The sequence below is a fragment of the Mastacembelus armatus genome, chromosome 16, assembly GCF_900324485.2.
Source record: "Mastacembelus armatus chromosome 16, fMasArm1.2, whole genome shotgun sequence".
Taxonomy (NCBI): domain Eukaryota; kingdom Metazoa; phylum Chordata; class Actinopteri; order Synbranchiformes; family Mastacembelidae; genus Mastacembelus; species Mastacembelus armatus.
In genome coordinates, this window is record NC_046648.1 from 533,318 (window position 1) to 559,213 (window position 25,896).

The 25,896-nt window shown below is 43.6% G+C and overlaps 2 protein-coding genes across 3 annotated transcripts; one reads left to right on the forward strand and one right to left on the reverse strand.

Moving 5' to 3' along the window:
- Positions 1–3,597, reverse strand: cpvl (carboxypeptidase vitellogenic like). The gene is made up of 13 exons (XM_026293597.1): positions 3,511–3,597; positions 3,162–3,340; positions 2,974–3,095; positions 2,353–2,467; positions 2,179–2,237; positions 1,998–2,077; positions 1,829–1,895; positions 1,503–1,625; positions 1,241–1,372; positions 1,017–1,115; positions 763–936; positions 474–656; positions 1–387 (listed from the first exon to the last, which is right to left on the reverse strand). Exons 1-13 carry the CDS (start codon positions 3,513–3,515, stop codon positions 289–291), a joined length of 1,437 nt encoding a protein of 478 aa, XP_026149382.1. The 5' UTR covers positions 3,516–3,597; the 3' UTR covers positions 1–288.
- On the forward strand, positions 3,284–25,256 carry chn2 (chimerin 2). Of its 2 annotated transcripts, none has more exons than XM_026293599.2 (13): positions 3,284–3,396; positions 12,634–12,672; positions 14,268–14,323; positions 15,592–15,623; positions 15,779–15,892; positions 16,032–16,302; positions 20,709–20,792; positions 21,760–21,844; positions 23,039–23,212; positions 23,414–23,491; positions 23,720–23,857; positions 23,946–24,051; positions 24,544–25,256. In XM_026293599.2, exons 4-13 carry the CDS (start codon positions 15,592–15,594, stop codon positions 24,713–24,715), a joined length of 1,254 nt encoding a protein of 417 aa, XP_026149384.1. In that variant the 5' UTR covers positions 3,284–3,396; positions 12,634–12,672; positions 14,268–14,323; the 3' UTR covers positions 24,716–25,256. The 2 variants fall into 2 exon arrangements, with proteins under 2 accessions (XP_026149384.1, XP_026149383.1); XM_026293598.2 differs by lacking the exon at positions 3,284–3,396 and adding an exon at positions 6,214–6,696.
- The last annotated feature ends 640 nt before the right edge of the window (positions 25,257–25,896 follow it).

A 25,896-nucleotide genomic window follows, 5' to 3' on the forward strand; every position in this document is an offset into this window, starting at 1 on the left:
TTTCTATTTGAAAAACATTTTTATTTTCTTTCAAGTTGATTCTCTGGATTCAAGGTTTTTACATTAAAAACATTTTTTTTTTGAATTCAGGTGCAAAGAAATTCATTATTTTGCAGCATTTGAGGCCTGTGCACAATCCTAAATGTCAGCTCAGCTGAAAATACTAAACAAATTGCCAATTGATGGAGTTTACAACAGTGAAGCAGTCTTTCCAATCAACAGTCAGTCAACAATACACTGTTTAAGGTCCCGATGCCTTGAACAGCCGCACGTCAGCATGAAAACACTTCATAACCAGCCCCGTGTTGAGAGGAACCTGTCAATCATGTCAAAGGCTCTCTGTGGTTGGTCGTAAGGCAGAATGTGTCCCCCTCCTCTGATAATGACCTGAGGGACAGGAGGACAGAACCTGATTTTAAAACAGGTGTCTATGGAGACTTTTCACAGTGTCGGCAATCCGACCGTCTTCTCACCTGGTAAAAGTCTTTCACCTGTCGCACGTAACCTGCCACCTCTCTGTCATTCGGCTGGACCTTCCAGTAGTAGCGAGGGGCTGTTTTGTACTCAGCAGCCCCGGTCCAGTTAACGGTGGGCAGGAACCGCTCGGTCAGAGGAGCAGCTACAATTACATCGAGCTGGCCACTGTAGATTAAGACCTGGACGTAAGAAAGAAAAGGGCCCAAAGAAAGAAGAAGCAGAAGTACAGTATTTAGCAATAAATCCTGTTGCCATCCATGCACTGCATAACTTTCCAACCCTCACCCTGTAGTTGTCCATCAGCACCCCCAGCCACGGTTTGATGCTCTTCATGACATCCTGCAGGAGGTGCTTCTCCACCTCCGAGCCGTCGTGGAACGTCAGGTTCCCCACGTGGATGGAGCGTCGCACCGTTGGCAGAGTCACAAACAGGGAGAAGTATTCCTGGTCTTCAGGCTCCTGTGGCGTACGCAAAGAGAGGTTAGACTTTGGCAACTAATGGTGAAGGTCAAACAAGGCTCCGTGGTGTCCCTCAGTACCTGACACGCCAGGTAGTTGAAGTAGTTGGTGCAGCCCGTGGCGTTTTGGAAGAAAGAGGGATATGGGTACACGTCACCATTCAGCAAGCTATCAAAAACCTGAAGACAGAGACATCAGAGACCTTTCAATGGATTATAAATCTAAAGATGTGTAATTCTGGATAAAACATGATAAACAATATCAGCTTTTATTTAGAGAAATTTAAAAGGCCAGAACCTCCTACCTCAAAAGCTTCCACCCACTTCTGTTGCTGGATGAGCTTAACCCCGTAGTCCGTCTGCTGGACAACATACTCTCTTTGCTGTTCATCTATCATGCCTGTTTGGTACAGGAACTCACCATAACCACCGAGCATCTAAGAACGGAGATAAGGTTAAATATTCATCATTTGCATGAAGGATGACAAATTAGAAGATGTTTTAATGGAAACTCCCGTAACTCAAAAAGTTCTAAATGCGGATGATGACCCAATGTCAGATACACACCATTTCTGGATCACAGAGCCCATCACCAATGGCCATGCCCTTAAAGTTGATTTTCACCTTGGCAGTGGGGTTGTTTTTATGGATATAGTAGGAAACAGCAGGAACATACTTCCCTGCATAAGACTGCACGTGAACAGAAAAGGATTATTCCTTCTTACTCTCTATTTAGACAAAAATCTCACATTTCGAGGATGTGAGGGTAAGACATGACTAGAGGTCTGAAACAGAATTTCTTCAGTGGGAATAAATGTGAGAACCGTGTGATCCTGCTGATTTTACCCTGTTTACGCAGAACTTTATAAAGCTGAGAAACAGGAACATCTTACCTCTCCAGTCGCATAAAACTCATTGGCCTGATACTCAGGAAAGAGCTGGAAGAACTGTGTCAAAGCACTTTTGAGAAAAAGGGAAACAAAACAGTCAGTTACCAGTGAAACTCTGAAGTGACAAATCTCCTGCGTTTGATTGTGTATGAGATGGAAGGCAGTGTTTTACCTGTACAGATCTCTGCCTACATCATCCTGGTTCTGAGCAAAGCCTCTGTCATCCTCAGTGAAGCTGAAACCTGTACCGACCTGGGAAAAACACGCTTCTTTTAGTAAACATTCCTGGAGATTAAGAAGCTCAGGCGAGCTGAGAAACCCTGAATGAATGAATGTGTTTGAGTAATACATACTGGATTGTCAATGTACAAAACTGAGTATCTGGTCGTCCAGGCGTAATCCCTCAAACCAACTGCAAAGACGAGCAGATCAACAAAAGCTAAACATGCTGTCGAACAAACTACATGAGAGTCGAGATTGTTAGTTTTTACCTCATATTCTGCCACAGGACCAGAGCACGTTCTTACCTGTCAAGTTCTTATAAACAACATATGGTCCATGTTCCACAAACAGGCCGAACATAGAGGTTCCCCCAGGTCCACCTTGCAGCCACAGCAGGACTGGAGCGGTCTCATAGCCTGGCTGTTGGTCCCATCAGGGAGGAGACAAAGTAAAGTAAAGATCTCAGCACCACCTTGTGGTGGATACAGTTTACTAACAGACATAAAACACTTCTAAAGACTCGTTTTACACTGTCGTCACTAAATGTCCTTGACAGGAGCCAACAGTTGTCTCTGTAGTTTGCTCACAGTGGGATCAGACATGTGGTGAGACATGGACTGGGCTGTGTGAAAGGCCCTGTCAACAATATATACACATAGAAATGTAACTGCACAAACTGGCTGCTGTGTAATGTGAGGCTCATATGAGCTGCAGATGGATCTTCATTTGGTGTCATGTGACCTGACCACGCTTAAGAATGAAGATATGAAACTTGGTTATTTATTTATTCCTGTAACAAAGATGTTCATGGCTTCATTTGATCTCAGCGTTTCTGTCAGAAGGTTTGTCATCACAGCTGCTGAATAAACACACAAGTTATCACAGCTCCACTGGTTTAGTTCAAATCACATCTAACGGCTACCTACCGTGAGTGCGGGGACGAACCAGAAGAAGAGGTTGCTGTTGTACTTTGCGTTGACAGTCAGGTAGCCGGCATAGCTCTTGACACTGGCCCCAGGCAACTTTCCCACCAGACTCAGCATCCGGGCTGGAAGAGAAACGCAGGCTCAGACGCTGCAGCCTCTGAACTATGGGCAGCAGGGACAGTGCTCACCTTCCTCGATGGCGCCTTTCTCCAGGTAGGGCGTGAGAAACAGCGGAGACCCGGGGTCGACCCCACCGAGGCCGCTGGCACGGTAAGACTTCCGGCAGAAAAACGACGAGCAGCCCCTTGAGTGTGCGGAGTCCAGACACGTCCAGAGTAACAGGAAACCCAGAGTCTCCTTCAGCAGCCTGCCAGCATTGACAACACGCTCATCAGATTTCAAAGGAGCACAGCGACGATGTGTGTAAGTAACAACAAACAACAACAACAAACAACAACAACAACAAACAACAAACAACAGCACAAACAACAACAACAACAACCAAACAACAAACAATACTCGCTTTCCAAAGCTCACCTCATGATCAGGGTCTGTGGCAGGACCAGAACTGACAGACAGAAACGTCTCAAATCTGTGGACCTACCAGGCTGAGTCACATGATCAAGGCTGAGTAGATCACATGAGAGTTCAGATCACGTGGTCGCTGTTTGAGCCGCTATGGAGTTTGAACCCTCAGCGCGGCCTTGCAGGAAATAGATAGAATAGTTATAGACAGACAGACAGACAGACAGAGAGATAGACAGACAGATAGATAGATAGACAGACAGATAGACAGATAGATAGATAGATAGACGGATAGATAGACAGACAGACAGATAGATAGACAGACAGATAGACAGATAGATAGATAGATAGATAGACGGATAGATAGACAGACAGATAGACAGACAGACAGATAGATAGACAGATAGATAGATAGACAGACAGATAGACAGATAGATAGATAGATAGACAGATAGACAGACAGACAGATAGATAGATAGACGGATAGATAGACAGACAGATAGACAGACAGACATAGATAGATAGACGGATAGATAGACAGACAGATAGATAGACAGAGACAGACAGACAGACAGACAGACAGATAGATAGATAGACGGATAGATAGACAGACAGATAGATAGACAGAGACAGACAGACAGACAGACAGACAGACAGATAGACAGATAGATAGATAGACAGATAGATAGACAGACAGACAGACAGACAGACAGATAGATAGACAGAGACAGACAGACAGACAGACAGACAGACAGATAGATAGATAGACAGATAGATAGATAGACAGATAGATAGATAGACGGATAGATAGACAGACAGATAGATAGACAGAGACAGACAGACAGACAGACAGATAGATAGACAGAGACAGACAGACAGACAGACAGACAGATAGATAGATAGACAGATAGATAGATAGACGGATAGATAGACAGACAGATAGATAGACAGAGACAGACAGACAGACAGACAGACAGACAGACAGACAGACAGACAGATAGACAGATAGAGAGATAGATAGATAGATAGATAGACACAGACATAGATAGACAGAGACAGACAGACAGAGACACAGACAGGTGGATGGGAGACATTCAGATTGTCCAACAAATCTTATATTTACTTTTACATAGAAATGTCACGATATACAATAAACTAAACAGATAAACAGATAAAGACACCCAGTCAATAACATAGAGCAAAAATATATCAACAGTTAATGTTAAAACGTCTAATGGCTGTGGGGACAAAGGATGGGGTTAGCTGTTTAGTTCAGTTCAGTTCAGTTCAGTTCAATCCAGCTGCTCTATCTAGCATCTGAACTGTGTGTCTTCACAAAACAAAGTGACAGGACTTAGGAAAATGACTCTATTCTGTCCGATGCTGCACAAGTTGGCATCGATTGGATACTGAGTAAATACAGGACTAATATTGCCAATACTAATACTGATACTGACACTAATACTGATACCGATACTTTTTTACAGGCTTATGTGCTTTCATGTACGAGGAATCAGTGCTGTGTTATGACTAAAATACTCAACGTAAAACTGATCCCATCACTCTGGTGTCCATCTGATGCCAATACCAACATTGATATCTATACTATCGATATTTGAATCGATCCGTGCACCCCTAATTCTTAAGTGTTGTGGGTCTACTAAAGCAGGGGGCTCTGAGTCCAGTCCTTGGGGTCCACTGACAGAAACACAGCTGGAAAGCTACTGAAGTCTCTGAAAGACTCTGGGAGGACTCCACCTCCAGTGGAAAGGTGTCCTGACTGCTGAAGCGTTAGCCCGAGTAACTTACGTTCAGAATACGTCACGTGAGAGCTGAGTGTCTGTCACCCTAAGATTGATGCAGCTTTAAGAAGTGACACTTACAGTCTGCACTAAAATAACATAGATTGTACAACAGAAATGAAAACGCTTCTCACAGCCAGGAAGAAAACTGTGTATTGTATGTTTTCATAGGCCTCTCTGGCTCTCACTCCACAGACAGTTCAGACAGTTCAGATTGTATATATGTATAAAATATTCCCTAGGAATCTTTTTTAATCTCCCATCTTCTTTTCTTTAAGTTAAAGCTCTATGTTAATTTTTGCACATTGGGAGCTTAGTGACCGGACTGCACAGATGATGCACAGTCACACTGTGGCTTGTTCCTAAGGTGTGTTTGGCCCCAGGTGCTGCACACACTCTGAGCTGGAAGCTGCCCAGTGCCACCACAGTTTATTCTGTTGGCCAGTCAACACCTGCACTGGAACATTTGGCTGCCAACTGGTCTTTTCAAGGACATGTCTGCAGTGGTGATGGCAGAGGAGGGTGCGCTGCTGTTTCTTTGAGCTGCTCAGATGCCTCCTGCTGCTCCTGAGATAAAACTGACACACTTTTCTAAGTGTGTCAGAAAACAAGGTAGAGATGCAAGAAAAAAAAACAACCCCCTGGAAAAACTTTTTCATGGCAAAGGCTCTACCTCCAAAGAGAAGTCCAGCAGATGGCGCAGAAACCAGAGACTCATTCTGGTTCCTTAAACATAACATGGCATCTGAAATGAAAATATGCAATAGCAGAGCTGGGATGTGGTCCAACCGGTTTAACCACGGGTTTCAAGAAAACGAGTAACGTGTGTTGTGGATTTTAAAGTATTTTTTTTTTTTTTTTTTTGCCAGTGGGTTTGCTTACATCTGGCACGCGTCCTCCAAACTTTCACTTTAAGAAGGCGTCTACTCTGCAGTGTAGTGTGTTTATTCCAGTCCTTAAAGTGGCACATGGAAAATCATAGCTGACATGTACATGGCGCAAGAATGTAGACCCACAGTCCGTCAGTGTGAGGAAATGCTCTGGAGAAACTGACCCACGCAGCATGTTCCTGCGGGTTGTCTGACGGTTTTATCGGCGTCGGCATCACCTACTCTGTATGCGGCAGCGCCAGCTCCTCGCCAGGGCGCACACCGAGCACAGTGGAAGGATCGACGGATTCAGACAGACGCGTCTCGGCTCGAGACAAGACATGAAATAGTCACCGGTGCAGCCGTCAGAGGTGAACACACTGAAACGTGAGGGAAATGGAGGGGACCGAGCCGGGGACGAGCTGCCGTGAGCGCACCTTGGCCAAACGGGAGTAACCGAGTCGTGAAACGCGCTGGGATGGCAGCGTCCAGCAACTCAAGCCTCTCAGGTTCTTCTGTGTCCTCTGGTAAGAGTTGACAGTCTAAACACACACTCAGACTAGGGATTGCGCGTAATAATAATAATGATAATAATAATAATAATTATTATTATTATAATGATACGTTTCCATTTGGAAAGTTGCTAATTCTGTCCGTCTGCTTTTCAATTATGCTTTTATTTAACCTGAAACTAACTTTTGCCACCATAGACCCACCATGAGCACGTTTACCAAGAAACCATTTCATTTGTGCCTAATAAGCATGAAAGACACTTTAAAGTAACGTCCATTGGCTTCTGTGATTTAGTAAATGAAAAAACATCTCCATCTGTGGTAACTGCGCTGACTGCTGGACGCATTAGAGGGAATTGATGCCTTTTGTGTGCAGGACAGATTATAAGGTTGTGAGATGCAGTCAGTACTGATGTAACATTAGATTGCCAATCATCTCCATTATTCCCGTATTGACTTTCCATTTGACTGGCTGTAGGGATTATCTTTGGCCTGTGCAGTCTACAATTTTCCAAAAGGCAGCAACAGCCCAGGATGTTTTCTGACACTAAAAAACCCTAACATGCTATGGTCCAGTGAAAAAACACAGTCCACACTGGCACAGTGTCATAGTCTTTAGTCTCCAGGCAAATCCCCTTCACATATACTGGGAAATTTAAACCGGTTACATTTGTTCACATTTGAATGTTCAGCTCCAGTTTTCTGAAAATGAGAACAGAAAGTAGGTTAGCAACTGTTCAAACAAACCCAGAAGGAAATAGCATCTCTGTGCTTGTCTTTGTGTATTCTGTGTTGATAAAGTGTGTTGCTCAGGTTTGTCAGGGTGTAAAGTGCAAACTCCACTATCACAGTTGATGCGGAAGCTCCAGCAATAGCCAAAGTCCTGTGAGAGACTGTGTGTGATACAAGAGAGAGAATATTAGCTTCTCCACTTTGGCTCATGCTGATTCTACCAATATTTGACTTTGCCCACCTCTGAACAGATAAAACGCAAACTTAAGCAATGCAAAGCAATAGGATTTACTACAGAGTGAGGCTCGTGCATTGTATATACGGTGTTTGTTTTACTTACTCTTTCTGCATCCCAACCACACCACACAGCAGAGTCACATTTCCCGAGGTACAGCCCAATGGGAGGGACGGACAGTCATTTCCAAGCTGATATAGCCTGTGGTAACCACATGCTTCACAAAGCATTATCTCATGTGTGCATTTCAGAAAGCAGTGGATTTACTCTTTGACCACTGCTGCTTTAAGAGGAAAGTCTTTTCTTTCTGTGGCATTGGAGGGTTGTCATTACTGTTGGGCTCTCAATATAATTATCAGAGGTTACAAGCGGCACTGCTGCCAGGGATAGAGTGGTTGTCACAAGGGTATTATTATTTTCATGCAGAGCTCTTTGGCAGTCAGACACAGCATTTGAATAATCTTGTCTATGAGGCATATGACTAAAAAATGAATCCCAGCTCCATATTAGGCCTCCTGTTCTGGCTGCAAAGAAACCGCTCTTGGTGTGGTTATTTCAGCTGCGTCTATCTAGTCATCTTGTTTGGAGGCTGCTGTTTGGGTAATAGTGTGTAAATAAAGTTCATCCAGCGAGTGTCACACATGGCTGCTTTTTGTGTCGAGACGTGATCTATGATCAATGGTAATTACACTATGGAAGCAAATATTCATTTATTTCTGTGCTTCCTGTAAACTGTCAAAGAACAAAGGTGAATGCAAAACCCACTTAATGTGTCGACTGCATTATATATACAGTTTATAATAACAGCCTTAAAACACAGTTGAAAGTGGAAGGATGTATTGTAGTGGCATACAATGATTGCAGCATGGTTGCATGTGCATGTTGCAATCTTTTTCTTTCCCAGGAAAGATATTTTCTGGCTGCTCATCTAGATCAGGGAGATTCCTACACATTTTTGGCACCGACGGGCATGGAAGCATGTACTGTACCAGGAGCACACCATTTGCTGGAAGGCTGCAGGAAATAAAGCTTTGAAAATAAATTGAGGGATGGAGCATGAAAGTATGCCTTCTGCTCCAGGCCTTAAATGACAGAATTGGTTAGGGAGGCAGAATTACAGCCATGTATTACAGAGCTCTGCCTGCTCCATACAGTCCTGCACACGTGTTTGACAAATGCTGCCGCTCACCTCAGACTCTTTCCATTACTTCTTAAGGTAACCCCACTAGTCTATGCAGTGTTAACTGTACCAGCATACAGGGAAATATCAGGTTACCAAATTATCCTTTTCCCCATTTAAACTTACCTTCAGTTCTTGTTACTAGCAAAACATACAGCTCCCCTGAGGCTGCACTGACCGGTAGCACATGGACACAGTCCAGAGAAGCACCTTCACACCTGTCACATGTGAGCTGGTCAGCTCTAAGACGGTGCTCAAACACTTGTTTTGGACCAGTGTAATACACAGATGGTCTCCCTGCTGCAGCTCGGTTGCATCCCACTGACTCTGTGTGTGTTACTGTGTGTGTGTGTGTCTGTCTGCATGTGTTGTATGTGTATCATTGCAGGCTCAAAAGTCCCTACAAAACAACATCGTGAGTAACATGATGAAAGAATAATTTAATGTGAGTCACCTCCAACTTTAGACAGGAAGCTTGCACCTTGTATGAGGATGTTATAGATCTAGGATGTATTGAAAACAAGCAAACAAGGTCCCAGATAGCACCGTGATGTCATTATGCAGATATCACGATGTCAGATCAAAGCGAATGCAGTCCAGTGGTCTGTGAAATTACAGTTTATTGGTTTGGATTTAGCAGAACGGAGACAAACTAATGTACACATTAAAAACGCCAGTGAAATGTGTGGTTTAGGTGCATCAGCACCAGCGTGATAATCATTATTGTCAGAGTTTTGCAAAGGTTGTGATGAAAATGACCCTCAGGGTCAGAGCCTCCAGAAGAGGCGGGGGCAGACACACTCATAGCATGAAATAACGAAAAAGAGCCGTGAGCTCAAACCCAACCACAAACCCCTTCGTCCTCTGGCGCTCAGACAGGAGCCCCACCCCCAACATGGAGGAGCAGGTGGATGTAGACCAGGGAAACATGGGACCTAAAGCTGAAATCATCAGGACTTAGCTTTGTTATAAGAAGACTGGTTTATCTCTGCTACTGTGGAAATCTTAACAAGGTGACAGTGAAAACAACCAGGTTTTGTTTAGGAAGGTAGAAATGTTTCCAGCCTCATTCAATTAGAGGAGATATCAGATGTGAGGTGGTGACAGCTGTTAAAGACTGCACATTGAAGTCACATCTGGTATTAATTATTGATAAGTATTGGGAGGAGAGGAAAGATGTTTTATCACTGAACATACAGCAAAAACAACAACACTGCACATGTGATAATAGGGGTTTCAGTGTTCAGACAGCTGTATACACCGAGAAGACTGGTCACTGTTACTGTTTAAGGGTTTTTATTTGTCTGACTGTTGTGCACACACGATAGACAAAGGATATGTGGTTACAATATCCAACATCAGTCAATGTCTCTGTTTTGTGTTGCTGTTGAACACAGATAATATTATAATAATATTTATTATGGACAGATAATAAAATGCTCTAATTGTGTTGAGTTGTCAGTCAGGTAATTGTTGTACCTCTACACAAGTCTCATATTTAACATATGGTTTAAGTGCAGACTCTGAAGCAGACGTTATCTTGCGGGGAAAAAGTCTTAGGTGAGCTACACCTGCATTCATCACATATTCTCTTTGTCACCAAAGAAAACAGTGGTGAGTAATAGAGGGCAACACAATTAATAGCTTGTTTCTTTGGGGGGAGAAGCCTCTGGCTCCTCTAGAATATTAAATTCACCCCGATCATTAGACACCACATAAATTCAGAGCCACTTAGAGATTCTTTCTGATGCTGTTTGGCGTTCTGTGTGTGTTTCAGTGCGTGTGTGTGCTTGTGTATATGTATGTATGGGTTTGGTTCAGTCTGGGCATGCATAGTGTAGTGCATATTTGTAGTAATGCATTTGCATGTGCGTGTATGTTTGTGTACCGTGTGTGTGCCGATGTTTGTGCCAGAATCGACCCTTAAAATCTCCCGTTTTCTCGGCCGAGTCTGCTGCAGTTACAGACTGAAGTGCCATTTGTCATTAAAAGGAATCAGTCTGAAAAGAGAATATTTGGCAGCCAACCAGATGAAATCACATTCTTTAAACAAGCGCAGTGGCATAAATCTCTCAGACTGTTACCAGTTCATGGTGACAAAGCTTGAGCTCTGGGACAATACATTTCCAAAGCAGCTTGACAACCTGAAAGCCATTTAGTTGTTTTGGAAGGCAGAGCCTCTGTGGAGGGCTTGAGCCACATTTGCCCTTCACTCCTCAACTCAGATGTTTCTTGATCATTTGCCTTGTTATTTACCTCCTTATTATATGCACCCATCTTGTCTTTCCTCTGCAAGAAACACCACTCTTAACAAAGTTATTGTGCAGCCAGTGAAGAGAAATACAGAACAGGAATATACAGAAACCTGTTGTCATCCAGTTTTAATACTAATACCATTTATTTGAGTATGTTGCAACACAGTGCCCACATCCAACAAGTGCTCACTGGTTTTCATTTGCTGATTCCTCCTCCTCTCAGGTGTGATTTCTGTTTTTTCCCTCTGGCCCGGTGGGTGTGGTGCCGATCGGCTCATGAAGACAAAGGAATGTTTTAAATGTACAACATGTATCTTCTGGAATAACATGATTCATTATTCACTGAGTAAACTGAGTCTCCCAGGCACTGGCAGGTTGGGAGACATTGACTATAACATCTAAGCAGATTCATCATTTATTAGCATAGCACCGTTCTTCTTTTTGTGTGTGTGTGTGTGTGTGTGTGTTTTGCTGTACACTACCATGACTGCGTCCTCCCAGTCATTCCCACCGTGTGAAAAGCACATCGGCATAATCAGTAACTTTTAATATGCAACGAACTGTTGTTATGAAATGGCAGAATACAATAACAGCAGAGTAGCTGTGGGAGTTATTGTGGATGCATTAAGTCTTAGTTGATTTAACAAATGAAATTGTACTGCAAAGTTAAAACTCAAACGTTAATAGGAAGACTCATTATAATTTGAGTTTAACCTTGTAAAAATAATGAAAAACTCACGACAGCAACTTCATTTTTTTGTCATCTCCAAAGCTTTTCACCTTCATCTCAACACATGAGGTTGATGTGGTGTGAGATGTGGTTCAAGGAAGCAACAAATAATTTGGGCCTTGTATTGAGAAATGTCCCTGTCAGCAACATTGCTGTGTCTAAAATACGCTGCAGTGTTTTTCTGCCTTACTGTGTATTATACATCACTTGCAGTAGCAGCTTTTGGTTCATTTAGTGACACAGTTTATTACAAGTCATTAGTTCAATTATTAGTTGCTACAGGGCATTTCCTCTTTTTAAGCTAATAGACTCTAACAGCATACTGTCATATATTCCAGGACTGTGTTCACTGTTCACATTATCGTAACTCATCCACTATATTTCCCAGAGCAAAGTCCTGCTGTGGGAGGTAAAGTGAAGATTGTATTTACTTCCCTTCATTTTGACTGGTCTGTATCTCTCACAAAAGAGACGTCATGTTGGTCGGACTCTGCCGGTTTGTTAGTCTGTTGGATCAGATGTGAGCCGACACAGTGTTTAGTGAAATGAGCAAACATCTGTATTGATTGTCCTTGAAGTAGAGACACTGATTGGAAGTGTATTCACTGGTGCATCTCAAGAGGCAGCTGCACAGAGTAAAGCCATATGCGTAATTATAACAGAGAGATAAACAACAGTGACATAACCGTGGTGAAGGGCTCACAGTCGGTCCCCTGGGAACACACAGAGATGGAGTTTTTAATGAGAGAAAACAGGGCACAGTCTATTAACACTAGTGTGAGTTCATAACACAAACCTGCTTTATTTCTGTGTTTTACAGACCCTGAGGATTACCAGCCGCCCATATGGAAGTCCTACTGTGAGTAATGACCTCATTTTATATGCTGATTAGTGATGTTTTAACTTCTATTTGGCCGTTTGTGTGTTTGTTTCAATAACAGCACATTTGCTTCTGATTTATTCATAACAAAGTGACATTTTTTGCAATAGTTGGGACTAATTGGGTTTTAGACACATAGCACATAGAAAGGCTAAACACACATGCACTAAAACATGAGTCGCCCCCACACAACACATTCACATACACACATACACACAAAGGCAAAGCAGCACATTCCTGATCTCTGAGTGAAGTAGGTTACCATCAACCAGCAAAATAAGGTTTTCTACCTGCCTCTCAGAGCACCCACCTCATTGCTCAATGGTTTTGGCATGTGGGAGGAAATCGCTTGACTCCTCTGAAAATATGTGATGCATTTTTTAAAGCTGAGCACAAATCACCTCAGCTGGGATTCTGACTGACTGGTGGTCATTAGAGTGATTACATTTAGTTGAACCAGTTACAAGGCATAGCTTTTATATACCTGTGCCCTGCGATTAAATCTGCATAATTTTCTGAGGTCTCCCATCTTCCCCTGACTCCTGTGGTCTTCTGCTGAGGTATTTTTAGAGCACACAGTGTCACAGGAATGGATAATGTCCAGCTCTCGCTGCTTGGCTTAAGTCCCCCTGACAAAACATGAAATTTCACAGTTAGGAGTCTTCTTTCTCCTGCCTGGAGAATCTGCTGCAGTGAAGACTGAGGCTCAGCCTCACACAGAGATTTCTTTTCTGTAGTGCCAGTCGTTAGTAATGAGGACACTGTTGTATGGCTCCAGCTCTCATCCACATTTCACAAGGCCATGGACTGCTAAACAGGCATCAGGAGCGTGTGCGTTATGGTGTGAGACAGCAGAGACTGTTATTGCAAGAATCTGGGTTGAGATGCAGTTAAAACACAGTAAAGTAGAAATTGCACATCTAGACAGACGAAGGACTAAACATTGGATACAAAGAAAGAAACCACACTCAGCTAGTAATATTTCTCTCTGGACAGATATCCAGTTCTGGCAAACAGCAGAAACAGCAGCAGCGTTTTGGCTTCTCTCACATTTTAATCACTAATTGTAAAGTACTAATTCTGTGAGGCTGCTGAGGTGTTTGTGGTGATTACTCCACCTGCCGCAAATCCCTCAATTCCATTTCCCCTCTGCTTCACTGATTTACTCCCACTACACCTCCCAATACATGTGCATCTAATACACTGAAGCTTGGATTTGCAGCATGGGTGTATTTGTAAGTCTAAGTGCCTATGTTCTAAAGTGAAAAGGAACAGTGTGTAGTTATAAGTGCACAACAGGTCTTAATTCACACAAATGGATTAAAGATATATGGCTGCTGTCCTGTGAAACATTGATTGCTTAGCCCTGCAAATGTACTGTAAGCTAATGGCTCCTTTTCTCCCCTGTTGCCTTTGTTGTGAGTTAGAGCAGTTGGTCTAAAGGATGTTAACTTGTTTTCTGTCCTGTCCTTTGTATGAAAGCTGCACTACTATGTATGTGATTGCAGCAGGCACTGAGCTGCGTACAGAAGGGCAGGCAGTGTTAATTAACATGCATGTATTGTCTGTAACAGTGTACCAGCTACAGCAGGAAGCCCCGAGACCAAAGAGGATCACATGTCCTCAGGAGGTCAGTACACCTGTAAATCTCGTTACAACAGGCTGAGGCTGAAATGATCAGCTTTGCATCCTCATTAACCATTTTGTTTGTGAAGCATATAAAATAATGTCTCCCTTCAAGGGACCAGTACTTGTTATATGATACATTTGACTCACGTTAATAGTTAATTGATTATCAATAGTCAGCACTATGACTGTATATATGCTAAACAAATGTAAAAATGAGCACCAACCTGGTTTGGGATTATTTTTCACAGCTTTAGAGATAGAGACCTCAACAGGCTGAACCATCTGCTGGGCCCATTTATTTCTGTTTAAATGCGAGAGTTCTTCACAGCCTTGTGTTCGAACGTGCTCTACCAGACTGCAGCCAAACTTAGTTCACTGAGAAATGACTGAGCCTGGCAGCTGCAAGGCGGACTGATCAGTGACCCGTGTGGACTGACCCGCTGCCTCTCGAAGCTCCTACTTTTTCATACAAGGACTGTACCTCAAACAGCTGATGCTTCACACTAACTTCATATAGAGTACAATAGATTTTTGCATTGAACAATGAGAGGACACTGGTTACCCATCACCTACTCTGGGAGCTTATCAGGCAGGGTGGTTATAATCACTGTCCATATGGACGCCTAACCACCGGTTAAAGTAACAAGTGGAGTAAGTCCAGGCAGCAGACCTGATTCCCTCAGCTCTGTGAATAAAGCTGATGGAACAGCTGCCAGTCTCCCAGAAACGATGCGTTATGTGTTATCCTGTCTTGTCACACTGTGATGAGCAAAGTGAAAGTTGTGGGCTGGTTATATAAGATTAGTGGCCCATTAATTCGAAATACAAAATGACATTTGGCGTGTTACCAAAGTGTTCCCGTAGATCCATTAAGATCAGAACTGTGAGTTTGAGGAGATTTGACATTTGCGGTGGTATTTGTTTAGAAAGAGGGTGTAGATAATGAAATTGTTAAATTCTTTATTCCCTGACTGAAGAAAAAACAACTCTATCACAGACGTTCTTCCTGCCAGTGTTTGACATTGTTATCTATCATCTTCAAGATGGTTTTTTCTTCAGCTGGTTATCTGTCACCAGCTGTTTTCCTACACCGTCTCTAATTCATCTCTGCACTCAATAATTTGGGTTTATGGTTTGGTAGCCACGAACAGACATGGGGGCACAGATGGTGATAATCTGTCCTGTGGTGTAGAGTCCTTTATCTTTCACAGTTTGCAAAGCCATTTAACTGATATTGCTGCAGCCAACATTTCTTCTTCTGGTTTACAGATGGAGAGCAGACCCAAATATTATGGCAGAGAGTGAGTGCAACTTAATTACTGTCATTTTTTATGTGTTTTTCTTAAGTATTATTGTGGAGACAATGTTCTTATTATTGCCTGGTATCAGATGTGGGTAGTGTGGATTAAACGCAAATGAAGGAAGAATTATACACAAATTCTTTTCTTTTCCACAGATTTCATGGCGTGATTTCTCGAGAGTACGCAGATGAGCTGCTGGCAGGGGCAGAGGGTGCGTACCTCATCAGAGAGAGCCAAAGGCAGCCGGGCACATACACCTTGGCCTTAAGGTACCGACACCATGAAAATAAAACCCATGAAAGGTCCGCCCTTGCAGGCAACAGGCCTAGAGCTTCTCCATCCTCCACCTCTGCTCATCTCTGTTCCATCTGTGTTCTGCCACATCCTTGTCCATGTATTCCAATCCAGGTTTGGGCACCAGACCCTCAATTACAGGCTGTTCTATGATGGGAAACACTTTGTCGGGGAAAAGAGGTTCGAGTCAGTCCACGACCTTGTGACGGACGCCCTCATCACTTTATACATCGAGACCAAGGCAGCGGAGTATATCGCCAAAATGACCACTAATCCCATCTATGAGCATCTCGGTTATACTTCGCTATTTAAGGACAAAACGGTTCACAGGCTCAGCCGGGGACGCAACGAACCACGCAAGGTCACCTTCCAGAGAGATGAAAAGGTGAGTTTGATGACTCCCCATGCCACCAGAAGTACATTCAATAGCTTCAGAAAGTATTTAGCCCCCTACACGCTGGTAAGAACTGAGGGAAGGATGAATGCAGCCAAATAGGAAGAGGTCCTTGAAGAAAACATGCCCCAAAGCTCAAATGACTAGAGACTGGGGCAGCAGTTCACCTTTCAGCACGACAGTGACCTGAATCGTTCAGAGGCTTCAGGACAAGTCTGTCCCTGTCTCCAGAGAACGGACCTGTAGGTGGCAGCCCCATTCAGCGTATCTTAAGTCTACTCAGTTATTCTTAGCACTGCAGAGACATTCACACTTGATGTTCTTAATAATTTCTGTATCCACATTCTTACGTTTTCATTTGTGCTAACATGAGCTGACATGAGGCTACAAGCATCTGTTGCTGAGCTGAGCAAGATGCTGCTTCCAGTTCAGTCTGAGCCACATCTCCATCCTACTAATAATTAATTGGTTGTTTAATTGATTGGCAGATCAATTAGGATCTGCCTTTATCTGTTTTATATGATTGTAAAATTAAATTCTTATGGATTAGACAGTTACAGCCCTCAGCACTTAAACCTGACTTTGGAGTTCAGTAAAAACTGTTTTCATTTTGTTATTAAAAAAGTACTTTTTACATCTATTATCTGAGGACTTGTGTTGCCCACAGTCATTTAAAGGCCACTTATAATAAGCCAGGATTGTTTTTGAATTAGATTAGTTTCAGTTCTTTCAAAGGCAAGACATCTCATTTAACTAAAAATCCTTGGTTTCCCATTATCTGTGTGTGTAAATGATCCGGTCCATTTCCACAGGCCTCTTGACAGACACTTCTGATCTATGTCCCTGCTGAACATTTCCACTACGTTTACAGTGGAATGAGAGTGCGTCTGAGAGGACACTTTGTCCTGGGAATGAGACGTACATTATTTCTGTGGCCTCTGGGTGTGTTCACTGGAGCCATGCTTCATTGCCTCCACTGAAAGGTAATGATGACCAAGGGGACTGGGACTTTGCTCTGCCTACCCTGCATATCAGACACACAGATCTTGGGTGAGACACAGCACATTATATTCTGCGGCGCTGCGGAGCTGTTGTCTGATTTAGGTCTGTCAATGATTTATCAACGAAGAATGTGGAATGTCTGTCTGAAGTTTCCCTCCACTAGATGGCAATCTCTTCTTGTTTCCCTCTGATTATAGCACTGACTGAATATTTTCCTCTTCAGACGTCAGTCTGCTGCTTTGAGGATTCTTTGTCTACCTGGTTGTTAGACTGTGGTTTGTCAGTGTGGCAGTCGGTCAGAGACAGACCCAGTCAGTCCTGTTGGTGGAGGCATCACTTGCAGTATTAATGTGATCAGTCTTAGTGTGGTGTCTCTGTAAATGGGGACATGAGCCATTATTGCAGACACTTTGACCCGATGGCCATCAGTCAGTCAGCAGCCCACTGACATTGTGTTTTAAATAAGCCTGGTATTACAGACCCCACTGTGGACCCCCAGGAAGCCTCTAGAACAGAGAGCAGCCCTCAGAAGTCCTCCAAGACATACAGAGAAACTGTGTTTGCTTAACGCACAGTGCCTTATTGAATAGTATCAAGCAATGTTGCTCTTTATTTGGTTTGCGACTGGGATGTTTAAAATGTTGTGGCCCCAGTAAGCCCCCTTTGGCAAGTAAATCTGGAGCACATCTCTAGATAAATGTCAGCTTGTCGGTTAATGTAAAACTCACTTCATATTCTTCCTGCCAAGCTTCAAACACGAGGATCTGAGGCAGTGACAGCTATGACGATGGCAGCCTTTGTCAGAAAACCACCTGCCAGTCACTTCCATAAGAAACACACGCTCTGTGTGCTCGAACGTTTCAGGTCCGAGGAGTAGAGCCCTGGACTTGATGGCTCCAATTTGTGGTACCTTTTTGAACCTCATGTTTACCAATTACACAACCACGCCCAGAGGCTTTTCAGTCCACACTAGCTTCACTGTCCAGTCAGCGTTCACACGTATTTGCTCTGCGTCACGTTGATGCCTCCATATTGCTACGACTGCAAATTCTTGTATAATTAAAATACTCCCTTAAGATGAGAGGGGGTACTTGACACGACCTGTGGACCTGTGGATCCTGAGTTTCTGTACTTTTTGCATGTGCAGGAATTTGCTCAGTGGCCAAGACCTCTGCCACAGTCCTCCTGATATGCACCACACTGGTTTAATCTCAGTGGGACTCAGACTGAGACTGGTTTGCTCACATGCTCTGGAAAGATTCCCAAAGAAATGTCATGTTGTTTGTTAGGATAATTATCTGTTCTCTCCCCAGAGGTCCTTGCTATAAAAATGCAAAAACTGCTCTTTACGGCTGTAGTTGTAAAATGTAAAAATGCTCCTCACACAGCAATAAGTGTGTTTATTTTCAGCCTTGGACAGAAAAGCAGATACATTTTCAGTGACTCTACTGCAGACAAAGGTTTTCTTCTTTTTTGAATAATGGACGATGTCTTTGACTTCACCCCCTTCACAGTATCTCCTTTTTGCTGTTTGTGAGAGATGTTGTTAGGGCTGTTTTGTTTGGCATGTGGGTAGTTCTTTCCTCCTGTCTCACTGTATCAGTGCCAACTGTACTATTTTCCCATGATTCCAAGTACTCCCTCACCACAGAGTCCCACAAAGCCTTGCAGAGAAAGCAGAGCTTGTTGTGTGACCACCTTTTGTCTCCTTTCTTCCAAGCTTTTCTTTAAAAGACAAGAAGCCATCTGCCTGGAGACAAAGAGCAGCCCCCGTCTCCCTCCCTCCTGCCTCACAAGGCTAAAATATCTCAGACTGGTCTATTCCTCATCTGTCCCCTCAGACTCGAATTGTATGCTATGGTATGTGTAGGTCTTTTCAAAGCACAGTGACAGATATCTTCACCTGTCCTGTCACTCTTGCAGTTATCGGCCAGTTAATCGTTGCCCCCAGACATCGCAGACAAAACGAAATAGCTGATGCACAAAAAGAGTTTTTCACTTTGCTTCTGTGTCTGTGAACTGCCAGTCCGTTCATCCTGTCTCAGTTTCCCTCACCACTCTGCTTTCACTGTGCTCCGTAGCATCGTAAATCCGTTGCTTACTGCTCTCCTGCCTTCCCTGTTCAATAAATCACTACAGCCTTATTTTCTGTGAGTTTTGACATAGAATATTGGCGATTGGTGTTTTCTGCCATGTCGTGTGATGTGTGGTTCGGTTGCCTCATTTCAGAGCTTCTTGATTAATTAGAAGAGCAACAAGCCGTGTGGTGCTGTTTATTGGCTCATTAAAAGCTGAGCTAATAGGGACAAATTCAGCATGAACATAGCAACAACCCCCCACTGGTAAAACACTATATGCTGCAAATGAGCTTCCTATGGGATTTTACTTGGATTTGGGCACTGCAGGATTATTCCCTGTCTAAGGATTATGGGAGTAAGTCCTCTCAATCCCAGTTGATGGTCTGGCTCTGCTGGTCCTCTGAGACAAACGATTGTGATTGGCGTGAGTGGTCTGCAGTCATTTTGTCTGGAAGACCCAGTCTGGACAGCAGCGTGGGGAATTCCACCGGCCGACCGGCATAGCTGGAGGTCAGGATCTGTTTGAATTACGATGACAGCCTCAGCACTGTCATGCCAGAGAGTCTTGGGTCTGTCTTTGAGCTGGCAAGTGACCCGTTTAGGAGACCCGGTGCTGACTGAGAGCTGCTGGCAGTGGATTATTATCATCAGTTAAGTGAAGTGGAGTGTGTCCGGAAGAGAGTGTGCTAATGGGGGGGTGCTCTGTGCTACAAAGAGGGCGTCTGCACTATTGATCCTGCTTTACAGAGCTGTTGAGCTGTGCGAAGCGGTCCTGACAGCACCCGACCAACCTTTTGGCCCCTCCCCATCAGGGACCCTGTGCTCTCTCTCTCTCTCTCCTTTCTCTCAGTGTGTGAAAGAGGGCCATTGTGTGAGGCACACTCCTGCCCTCGGGCCTCCCACTATCAGTCCTGTTCGCCCTGCTCTTCCTGCTCGCTGCTGCTGCTGCTGTATTCAGACCAGATGCACAGTCAACCCCGTGCTGCCTGTCATCAGTCAGCCTCCTGGGTCAGAGGGGAGTGGAGTGGAGCTGCTGCCTCTGTGCTGGGCTGTTGCCGGCAGCGTCTGCTCCAGAGCACCCACGTCTCCTCTCCACACCTTTCCCCAGAGGAGATGGAGAGTCTGTGGGAACCTGATCGGTCCGACGTGGATGCCGAAGAAAACAAAGGGGGCGTAGGAGGGGAACTGATAACCCAGAAATCTAAGAGACAGGAGCGAAAGCGTCAGGAGCTACTGGCTTTGGCTCTGGGAGTCAAACTGGGGAGCAAAGGGACTTTCCTGTGGAAGCCTATTAAACTGTTGGCCTCCTGTCCACAGATCTCCTCACCTCTTGTGCGACGGAGTGCCTTGAGAGACACGCCGGAGAAGCAGTGCTCCTATGAGAAGATCCACAATTTCAAGGTAAGTGGCTTTTGTTTAACACGGAGAGTGAAGCCGGAGCCAAAAGAAAAGTTTGAGGACTTTAGAGCAGCTGTCTACAATTGACTTTTTCTGTTGACGAGATTGGTCATATTTCCATAAATAACTAAGACCTTCTCAGCTGTTCACTAGTGACTGAGTTTTATTTTTCTTTGGTTAAACAGTCCTTTAGAGAGGTCTTTGCCTGCTTCACTGGCCACAGTGTGTGTTGGTGGTTGGATGAGAACACATGCAGCTGACACCCATATGCACTGAGGGGAACTAATGGAAACACTATGCCACAACCCATTAACAGCAAAACACATTGATTCTCATTGATTTGAAAGCTTTTAGATCCATTTTTGTTTCATAAAAACAGTTATAGGACCGACAAGTGTTTTACAGCTGTAAGTTCTCAGTCTAAGTGTAAAAGCAGAATGTTTTTAAAATAAAGAACAACAGACTTTAGGGAACCTTTGCCTCTGGGCACATCAACATTCTTGCAATTGTATCTTGAGTTTCACTTAACAGGCAGTTTGTAATGACGTGCAGCTTTTTCTCTGCTTCCCCTTTGAAAGAGAACAAAAACCTTCCACTCACCACCTGCCATATGGCCTCTTCACTCATCAGTCTAATGCTACCTATTCACTGTACCAGTGGTGTGTGTGCACATGCGTGCAGGTGCGGCTCCATTTGCCATCTTATCTGTGTTTCAGGGTGCACAGTGGGTGTACATCTGCTATTTTGACTTGCCTCTGGGTTTGCCTGCATGTATCCGATTGCCCAGGAGCAGATGCCAGACACGCTGCAGTAAATCCTTTAAGCTGCCTTGTATATACAAATGCTGTTATTTGGCGGAGGGGTCCCATCCACTCTGGCTTGGGATCACAACATAATCTCTGCAGTGGACTCAGCAGTGGCTTGCGATACGTGGTGTCTGTTTATAACCATATGTCGTCTCTCACTTCAGGTACACACCTTTCGAGGGCCACACTGGTGCGAGTACTGTGCCAACTTCATGTGGGGCCTCATTGCCCAAGGTGTCCGCTGCTCAGGTAACTATACGCTCCGACATTAAAGGTGCCTGTTGTGGATTACACAAAGTGTCTGTCCTGACTATATGGATGTTTTGCTTTTATAATTGGTTGATTTATTTTTTTCTATGTGATATCCATAAGATGGAAAGATGGAAATTATGGTTATTTTCCGTTTCCTGCTATATTTGTGGAAACCAAATTGAGATCCACCTGTCACTGACTCAACAAAGCCCGTTTTTCAGAAAGACTGCACAGACAATCACATTTCTAACTGCTGTCACTCTGCCTGAACCCTCTTCCCGTCAAGACTGAGCCATGTGATGCAGTGGGCTGACAGCATTCATGCACAGATGGACGTTGTGTTTCTCTGCCAAAGAAATAGCAAATAAAATATGCAAACATTAACTATGATGAAATGCAGGTCAGACACAGTAGAACTACGTGAAGTAAAAGCTCGGTGAGGTTTTCCTGCTCACAAGGTTCATACACTGCACAGACACAGTCCAGAAAGTGTCCAGATGTACACATTGCTGGATTTGCTTGTGCTCTCCTCCAACAGAGTGTTACTTGTTGAGATATTTGCCATGCTGATAAGCCAGAGGCAAGCACTGGTATCATCAGACACCTCATGTGCTTTGGGAAACAGGAGAGACTTCTTTGTCCTCTCTCACTCCCTGCCTAGCCTCTGTGTTTTGTCTTATCTCGTGCTACACTCTCTCTGCAAGCACTGACTGGGCGGGGAACCCAATCAGCAAACCAGAGCTAACGTCGCTCAGGCAGTAAAAAAGTCCCTGTGATGAATGATTTCAGATGGACACCCCCGTCTACAAGTATGGCTCTTTCAAAACCTTCATTCCAGACTGTGCTGCCACACAATCAGGCCTATCTCTTTTTCACACACACACACACGCACACACGCACACACACACACACACACACACACACACACACTGCACTTGCCAGTTGTCCAGCATGCTCCATGTGACTAAAACTACAAGAGCCCCCTCTCAAGCTGCCATGTAAGCTGTTATCTACCTTTGGTGCAGTGCACTGAGACAGCTTAGCAGTGGCTGTGCTGTCTGACAGTGCAGTTTATCAGTGACTCTGGGAAATCTTTTCAAACTGCTGTCTTAAGCCTGCTGTGATAGGTGTGTAAGCATCAGTGTGATGCTAATCTCTCCCTCTCTGTTTATCTCGCTCTCCCACTGCTAGACTGTGGGCTGAATGTACACAAACAGTGTTCCAAACTGGTTCCCAGCGACTGCCAGCCGGACCTGCGCAGGATAAAGAAAGTGTTTAGCTGTGACCTCACTACGCTTGTCAAAGCTCATAACACGACGCGGCCCATGGTGGTGGACATGTGTATACGAGAGATAGAGCTGAGAGGTAGGACGCAGTTAATCAGGCATCACATCATTTGCTTCAGAGGAACGAAAGTAGATTAGAAAGTCTGGAGTAATCACTAGTTTGCAGTGATTCAAAATGTAAATTGTCCTTTTGTTTGACTAGAGACTTAATTTTCTGTCTACAAAGCAGAACGGGTGTAAGGGGAAAAGAAAAAACTCGCGTCCCACTTTTCTGTTGCAGGTATGAAATCTGAAGGTCTGTATCGAGTGTCTGGCTTCTCAGAGCACGTAGAGGATGTGAGGCTCGCTTTTGACCGAGGTTTGTTGACATCAGCGTTTTCTGCCCTGGGATCTAGGTCTCTGAGGTTTTCATTCATAGCTTCATAACTTTAAATAAGAAGCTTGTTTCAGCTGCAGCACAGCACGAAATAGTCCTGTTCATTATTTTGTGACAATGCAGTGCACAGTCATCTCCAGCGTTTATTTATAATGTGGTCCAAATATAACATTACATGTCAGTCATACATCTTCTGTTTCATATCAACAGATGGTGAGAAGGCGGACATCAGTGCCAACGCCTATGCAGACATCAACATCATTGCTGGTGCTTTGAAGCTTTACCTACGAGACCTTCCCATTCCAGTCATTACATTTGACTTATACTCCAAATTTATTCAAGCTGCAAGTAAGAGCTTCTCTTGAGGCAGTTTCATGCCATTAGAGCGTTACGCTGTGCTCCGATAGTAATTCTTTCTTTTTCTAATTGGATACAGAAATTCCTAATCCTGAGTCCAGACTAGAGGCCATCCATGAAGGCTTGCTGCAGCTGCCCCCGGCCCACTATGAGACCCTACGATACCTGATGGCTCACCTCAAGAGGTTAGTTCAATACGCAGATCAGTCATATTTGCTGTGATGTCTGTAGGTCCCATGGAAACACTAACAATAAATTGATGAAGCTAATAACCTAATAACACACAGACAGGTGCTCCATTTTATCGTTATTATGAACATGGCTGCTGTGCTTCACATGCACTGTCCTGGTGCAAACACTCACAGTGTTAACTGTGTAGTCTGTGGCCAAAGAGCCTTTTTTTATTCAAATGATTCAGCTCATTTTCAAACAATAAATCTATGTTTTAAACATTTGTGTTATGGGCTACATGCACCAGAAAGAAAACTATTGAGAGCTGGGATTTGGGGTTTGTTAAAATGAGGAGAATTGTAGAATAATGGGAGCCTTTCCTTGAATTTAATATTCCTGAGGTGAATTATTTCATGACCTGAAAAAGGGAAAACCACTGACATGCTTGAAAACATTTTAGTGCATTGCCTCTCTTCTCCCTACAGTTATCTTATTCTATTTTACAGGGTGACAATGTTTGAAAAGGACAATTTAATGAATGCTGAGAACCTGGGGATTGTCTTTGGTCCAACTCTTATGCAGCCACCAGAGCAGAATGCCTTGACAACCCTGAATGACATGAGGCAACAGAAACTAGTGGTGCAGCTTATGATAGAGCATGAAGATGTATTATTCTAAGGACTGAGACATGCCAGCCTTACAGCAGAAACGAAGGACAGTTATTTATTCTGTCAAAGAGGGAACTCAAGCCACCTTGATTCTAATGAAGTTGCAGAATAGTTTGTAATCAGATTGAACTTGAAACTCTTCTTTCTCGCATGACTTTTTGTTGAAGTTGGTTCAGTGGTGAAATTGTCTTGTTACTGTAAAATTGAGTTTCCATACTCAGCCCAGACCATCATTTTTATATTAGGTAAGGATCCAGTATTTGAACTACCTTCAGTGCTGTTCCCTCGCCTCTGTCTTTCAAAGGCTGTCACTACCTGGTGTAGACTCAGTCTTGATGACAGCACTATGTGAAATCTGCCCCAGGCAGCTCATCAGTCACTGAGGGCCTGGTGCTGTGTAAACCAAGCCTCACAGCAGCAGCAAACATTGCCACATATGCATATGTAGATTTGTGTGGGCACACTGATTACAATTCAAAATGAAACAATATGGATCCTTTCATTGTGGATAAAATCAGATCATGTGATGATCAATATTTTATTTTATATTTTGTGTGTACTAAAAAATATGAGATGAGGCAACTGGGCGCTCGTTGAAGCACTTTTTTGCAACAGGTGTAAAGATTTATTTTGTAAAGATGTTTATTTTTGTCTTTTACTCTGCATCATGTTCACTCACGATGATATATACTGTAGACAATGATATTTGTTGACTTGATGTCTAAATACACAGGAGAAAAGAGAAGAGCTAAACTCTATGGATGTACATTTTCCATTTTCACCGTGTTCAGTGTTTTGTGAGGAATGCACAGGTGGATTAAATACTGGTCACTGATTTGCATGTCATTCTGCATAGAGCACTACATTTACATGTTGGTTGCCAGTTCTGCAGTAGCTCCATTTACATTCTGTCATTTTGGAGGTCAAATATATATATTTTTTTGATGCCAGTAGCATCGCTCGGTGCCGCGGCAGATGCCATTCACTTCACTACATAGTGCCATGGAAGTTAACAACCATACCAAGACTCTACCGAGCATGTTTCCACGATCGAGTCCTTTCTACAAATCCATTTTTCAAAAAGTATTTTTATGACAGTTGCAATTAAAATGTAATTTATCAAATGATGATTTTTAAAGGATGTAAAGGTCAGTTAAAACATAATGTGTAACCTATTACAGTTTTTCAAAA

Excerpts from the sequence above, each read along its gene's own strand:
- chn2 (XM_026293598.2), top strand. The coding sequence starts at position 6,648 with ATGGCAGCGTCCAGCAACTCAAGCCTCTCAGGTTCTTCTGTGTCCTCT. Across the intron at positions 15,624-15,778 it reads CCCAAATATTATGGCAGAGA|ATTTCATGGCGTGATTTCTC; the intron begins GTGAGTGCAACT and ends TCTTTTCCACAG. Across the intron at positions 20,793-21,759 it reads AGAAGATCCACAATTTCAAG|GTACACACCTTTCGAGGGCC; the intron begins GTAAGTGGCTTT and ends CTCTCACTTCAG.
- cpvl (XM_026293597.1), bottom strand. Across the intron at positions 2,468-2,973 it reads GGTTCGTCCCCGCACTCACG|CCAGGCTATGAGACCGCTCC; the intron begins GTAGGTAGCCGT and ends TGGGACCAACAG. Across the intron at positions 388-473 it reads AGGTGAAAGACTTTTACCAG|GTCATTATCAGAGGAGGGGG; the intron begins GTGAGAAGACGG and ends CCTGTCCCTCAG.